Raw genomic sequence first — 6,068 nt, 5'->3', positions numbered from 1 at the left:
CACAAGAATTCTCATATATCCTATACATGTAGATAGATATCTACCTATATATATATATATATATATATATATATATATATATATATATATATATAGGTAGATAGATAAAGACATATAGTTATAGATAGAAAGATATAGACAGACAGTACATCGAGAGAGAGATGATGTCTACGCAAAAAATATCAATGATGAATATAAACGCTTGTCATCAAAATTAGATCCCCTCATTTTAGACATAAGAGTAGCACCGACAAGTTTATATTCCTTATGCGTTTTGACAAACAGACCAGATCTAAACCAATACAGTCCTACATTTTCACCATTACCAAGGAGCGAGAAGAAGCCGAACTTTTTGTGTTAGATTAGATTTGTGATACTTTTATACGTCTCTTTATGGTTACCATGAACTTGATTCCTTTCTTCTGCAGGACTCTGTTCACCACTTCTTTCATTCAGACAGAACTAGTGTAGCACTTAAGTCAGGGGACATGTTTTGAACTATAATAGCTTGTTATATGTATATTTGGAGTAGTCTATTTTTGTTATTGTTTGTTACCATGGTTACTTGCACACTCTTATTCAATCATTGTATCATTGTTTTTGAATGAAGCATAAAATGTTGAAAGAAATTAAAAAAAAAGAACACTCTAATCAGCTCACCGGCAAAGATGTTGAGAGCAAGAATCAAGGTAGCTCCTCCTGAAGGTGGTGGTGACGTCAGCAGGACCTGTCCTCCCGGAAGTGACGTGTTGAGTGGGGACGTTACTTCCGCCCGGTACTCCAACAGGTCTTGCTCAGTAATGATGCCGCCTACAGTGTAATAAACATAAGAATACTTTAAATTAGACAAATAACAAATTTCCTTACAAACATGGAAGTATTGACGATCATCGATAAACAATGACGTACCGTGGTTTTGAATGTCCTTCACCAAATTCTTGGCAATCTCGCCCCTATAGAAGGCATCTGCACCACCATTGGCAACCGCCAGGAGCGTCTTGGCAAGTTGTGGTCTTTTGACAGTCATGTTTTCACGCAGAAAGGCACCGTGCTCGTCGCAGAACACGTCACTGCAAAAAGAGACCGAAAAACAGGACAATTATCTATACTTCTATTGAACAAAGATAGAAAGAAAAAGAAAGACGGAAACAAAAAGAAAGACAACTAGAAAGAAAAAAAAGAAAAATGACAGAAACAAAAGTCAAAAAGAAAGACAGCTAGAAAGAAAAAACAAAGAGAAAGAAAGAAAGAATTAAAGAATGAAAGAAAGAAGGAATGAAAGAAAGAAAATTACAACCTTGCTCGACACGTCTTTACTGAAAATTACCATAGGTCGTTATTTCTGTCCCAGATGGCAGCTCTCTTCATTTTTATGGCTCTGGCCATATGTTTTCCTATGCATGTCCCCTCCTCTGCCAGCTGTATAGCCGGTAAGAACAGGTCTCTCCACGGCAGCTTCCCGTACCTCTGGTGCGCCTCCCACAGCCCGCGGACCTGGCCTGGTACGGCCACTGATAAGCCACCTGTGTGGTAGTAATGTATCATCGAGTTGCAGACTTCCAATATTATAACTTCCAATCTAACTTCCTAATACGGATAGTACTCAACAATTCTCTTCACAAATTATGCCACCTACACACAATATTTCCCCGGCATAGATAAGATTAAATGTGAACCTGTTCTTAGAAAATAGTCTCTGGTCATGTTGATATCGAAAGGGAACATACTGTAAATGTATTTAAGTTCGCGGGGATTTAATTTCGTGGTAGCGGGAAAAGGACTTTTCGCGGTGGACTTAAGTTCGCGGTAACACCATAGACTGCAATCTAATATCATGATAGAAAAATGTTCGCGGTGGATTTAAATTCGCGGTGAAGTGGTCACCGCGATAACCGCGAACATTAATCCACCGCGAACATTTCTGCATTTACAGTACTGTCTCTTCGGTTACAGTTCAGGACCGTAAGAGAGACACTTTTGATTTGTTCGTGCTATAGCATTGCCTTGTTCATGTATTGATTGTGAAATAATTGATACAAAACTGATATCTACTTTTGAAAAACTGAACGTCTTATTGCATCTCGGAGAGGGAAGCTGGAGAAGCATCGGGGTATGTGGTGAACCTTGTGTTTGATTTGATTTTGAAATGTTTAACTAATCATAAAATGATATAGAAATGGTATCATATTTATATTTGATTGATATGTTACAACCAACATGATAAAACGATGTACTAGTACTTATAATACTTATAATAATACTGAAGTAATGATTTGATAGTTAAAATGAATAACGAGAATAATGACATAATAATAATTATATGATATGATTTGTTACCATCCATACAATGTGGCTGTTTGACATCGAAGTTGATATCTAAGGGAGGTTCTTCTTCTTTCTGTGTGTAACTTATTGCAAATTCGATAAAAACAAATTTAAAAAAAATAATTGATACAATGTTGACTTTTTTGCTACATACCCATCACCGACAGTTCAGGGTTCTCTGCAAACATGTCTTCCGAGGATCCCAAAGGGGCTGTATCGAGCGCATTGATGACTTGTGACGTGCCCGTATCTTTGTTGTACACAGTCATCAGCAACCCCCCGCCGAGCCCCAGAGAGTGAGGATGCACGACACCCAGACACAGGAGAGTAGCAATGGCGGCATCCACGGCCGAACCGTTCAGCTGCATCATGGTGTCTCTGCGACGGGCAGAAATGCTTCATGTTATAGTCAAGTTAGTGAACAAGTTTAAAGAGATTAATTTGAAGTATTTGCAATTGCGTTTGGAAATATATATTCCTTCTTTGGGCCTTTTTGTCGCATAATATATATTAATAATACTGTGACATATTTCTTACAGTATACAGGACATGTTAACGTTACATGTTACACTTCAGTTTTTCCGGCAAATGCACATAGAACTCGCATTGGTAGTTATTGGAAAGCAGCAAGGGTCTGCGTAATAACCAATTAGCAATAAAAAAATCATTATTAACTTCAAACTGATAACAAACACGAAACCCCAGTTTCTGCTATATGCATACCCATCAGTAATGTGAATTTCGACCGCCTTTCCTGATTTCAAATCGGCTGTACGATCACTAAATTTTCAGGGAGTGATGTGCTTGTAACGTTTTATAATTACTAAAATGTTGATATCATTGTTACGTAATATGAGGTAAGTATGACGCCATTAAGTTGATTTTATAGGCTAAAACGGTCTAAATAGTGAATTCCCGTGATAATATTACCTAAAGGTATTACAACAAATGGCTTCTTAACTGTGACGTCAGCCCTACCGTACCTGCCTATCCGTGAACACTGTGCGGAGTCGGAGGACACCGCGCCGTGCCGGTACGGTCCTCCCGCGGCGTCCCTGTCAGCAGGCCGGGCGTCATGGCACCTTCCTCCCGCTGGAGCCGGCACATTGGGCCGGCTCAGGTAAACGTGGGCAGCATATGCAGCAAGGAAAGCTGCGGCAGCGAGACACAGGTGCTTCCCGGTGCCTTGCATGATTGTTGTGACGAATGTTGTCTATCGGATGACCCCTGACGACCCCTGAACACGTGGATAATTACTGTAATGGCAGGTACCAGTAGTGTGAGCGTCAAGCGGAACGGACTTCTCGATATGACAAAGATGCACCAGTCGAACCAGACTAAGTGCTTTATGTCGTGGGGTCGCGTTGCGTAATCGGCAGGGTGTTTGTTTCATAACCCAGAGGTTCTGGGTTCGAACCCGTTGATGTGGCAGCTATTGAAGATAATTTTTATACAAACACACATCATGGGCAGTTATCAACATGGGTGCACTTGCTGAACAGCCTATAGCTATGGCTAATACTCCTGATGACCTGAACACCTGGATAATTCATCATCAATCATAATTACTTTAATGGAATGGAATGTGAGATCTCGAGCGGAACGGGCTTTTTGAAAAACCTCCAAAGCAGGCTCTCTGGGCCTTTTTTCGTGTTCTTTCCTTATCATACACTTTTGCTGGCCATTTCTTTTTGTACTGAGTCGTTTGTGTTGATGGCCCGGCCCGACGGCACAAGCGACCCAGTAAAAAAGGAAAAAAATCCAGGAGGGATGAAACACTCCTGTAAAAAAAGTCCTAGGGAGCAACCCCTAGCCAAAAAAACCCAGTGGGAATGCCCCCTGCAACAATATGTAAATGTGTTATAGTATACAGTATTGCATATGCCTAGATGACTGAGTAAAGGTAGACTAGTGTGTAAAATGGTAAATGCTAGTGTAAATATTCTATAATGATTGGCTTTAGTTGTGTATATGTAGTCGTATGTTTTATAGTGATTAGGTGATTATCTTTGAATGTTCTGTACTTTAAATTTATGACTTGTGAATAAAATATGAAAGAAAAGGAAATAGAAATATGTCCAGGAAAAGTGTATCATAAGCTCCGAAAAAAAAAAACACGAAAAAAAGGCCCAGAGAGTCCACTGTGAAGGCTTGGTTGCGCTGCAGTTGCGTGTGTAAGTGGTGTAACAGTGGTGTTTCCCATATGGTCTAGTGGTTAGGATTTGGCGCTCTCACCGCCAAGGCCCGGGTTCGATTCCCGGTGTGGGAACCAATGTAAGAATTCACAACACCAAAAGCTCTAGAGCCGTTGGTCAGTTTGGCAGCGCTTAAACCCCACTGTTACACGTGGGTCATCAAACCAACATGGAGCTGTGGGCTTCCATTCCCCAATCGCGTAGTGCATGAAAGGTATTGCAATCAATTTCATTTGTTTGTTTGTTTGTTTGTTTGTTAACCGGCTCAGGTAAATGTGGGCAGCATATGCAGCAAGTAAAGCTGCAACAGCGAGATACAGGTGCTTCGCGATGACTTGCATGCTTGTTGTGGCGAATGTTGTCTATCGGATGACCCCTGATGACCCCTGAACACGTGGATAATTCACCATCAATCATAATTACTTTAATGGAATGGAATGTGAGATCTCGAGCGGAACGGGCTTTTTGAAAAACCTCCAAAGCAGGCTCTCTGGGCTTTTTTTCGTGTTCTTTCCTCATCATACACTTCTGCTTGCCATTTCTTTTTGTACTGAGTCGTTTGTGCTGTTGTCCCGGCCCGATGGCACAAGCGACCCAGTAAAAAAGGAAATATCTAGGGGACTAAAGCCAAAAAAGCCAATGGGAATGGCCCCTGCAATAATATGCAAATGTGTGGATAATTCATCATCAATCATGTGGGCAGCATATGCAGCAAGGAAAGCTGCAGCAGCGAGATACAGGTGCTTCGCGATGACTTGCATTCTTGTTGTGACGAATGTTGTCTATCGGATGACCCCTGATGACCCCTGAACACGTGGATAATTCATCATCAATCATAGTTACTTTAATGGAATATATGGAATGTGAGAACACGTGGATAATTACTGTAATGGCATGCAGTGTGAAACTCGAGCGGAACGGACCTTTTTAAAAACCGGTTGGTCTGCATCTGTCGTGGTCCATCAAACCAAGGAGGTCTTTTTTAACCTCCTTGATCAAACCGACACTGGGCTGCATAGATCAGGACAACCAAAAACGTCGTTACAAGATTGAAAGTGAAAAAACGTGGCATCACAGCTAACATGGCATTCATTCCTTTATCAAAGTAGTGAACTAATGTAGTAAAAGTGACATTAGTGTGGTACACTGGTATCACTTGCCAAGCTGGCAACTACAGTCTTGGCTTCTATATTGGTGGCAATTTTACAACTATTCAACAAGTTTCCCTTCTGCAACTATTGTCATGGCTACCTCTCTTTTGTCACTTCTACAAGTGTGATTACTGAACAAGTGTGATTACTAAGCTACAGCACAGCGTGTTTGCCTATTTTGGTCTATCTGACCATCCCCGAAGAGGAATTATCATCTTTTTCTGAAATCAGCCGAAAATTGATGAGCGAGCGTCTTCCATAAATTTTACTTTCTGTGGCCTAAAGTCATTATCTTATGAATTTGTTTCCTTGACATGCCGCACTTGTTACCGTCGGCAAAAAACAGTCCTTAACATTTCATGGAGCATAAATCAAAAGCTTTTCCTGTTCCCTATCT

General features: G+C 40.8%; 1 protein-coding gene and 1 non-coding gene across 2 annotated transcripts in view; one reads left to right on the top strand and one right to left on the bottom strand.

Annotated features, from left to right (window-relative positions):
- LOC118425267 (glutathione hydrolase 1 proenzyme-like) overlaps positions 1-3,568 on the bottom strand; it is a 13,117-nt gene extending 9,549 nt beyond the window's left edge. Inside the window, exons 1-5 of the mRNA XM_035834059.1 lie at positions 3,309-3,568; positions 2,480-2,703; positions 1,328-1,523; positions 910-1,070; positions 661-810 (exon numbers count right to left, since the gene is read on the bottom strand). Of these exons, the coding sequence (XP_035689952.1) occupies positions 661-810; positions 910-1,070; positions 1,328-1,523; positions 2,480-2,703; positions 3,309-3,517 (940 nt within the window). The 5' untranslated portion in view covers positions 3,518-3,568. The remainder of the gene's footprint in view (positions 1-660; positions 811-909; positions 1,071-1,327; positions 1,524-2,479; positions 2,704-3,308) is intronic.
- Positions 3,569-4,522: 954 nt separating this feature from the next.
- Trnae-cuc lies at positions 4,523-4,594 on the top strand. Its single transcript has one exon. It is a non-coding gene; the product is annotated as a tRNA-Glu (tRNA).
- Positions 4,595-6,068: the final 1,474 nt, after the last annotated feature.

The sequence above is a fragment of the Branchiostoma floridae genome, chromosome 11 (assembly GCF_000003815.2).
Source record: "Branchiostoma floridae strain S238N-H82 chromosome 11, Bfl_VNyyK, whole genome shotgun sequence".
Taxonomy (NCBI): Eukaryota; Metazoa; Chordata; class Leptocardii; order Amphioxiformes; family Branchiostomatidae; genus Branchiostoma; species Branchiostoma floridae.
The sequence above is the reverse complement of the archived record's forward strand: the minus strand, read 5'-3'. Positions and strand labels throughout refer to the sequence as shown.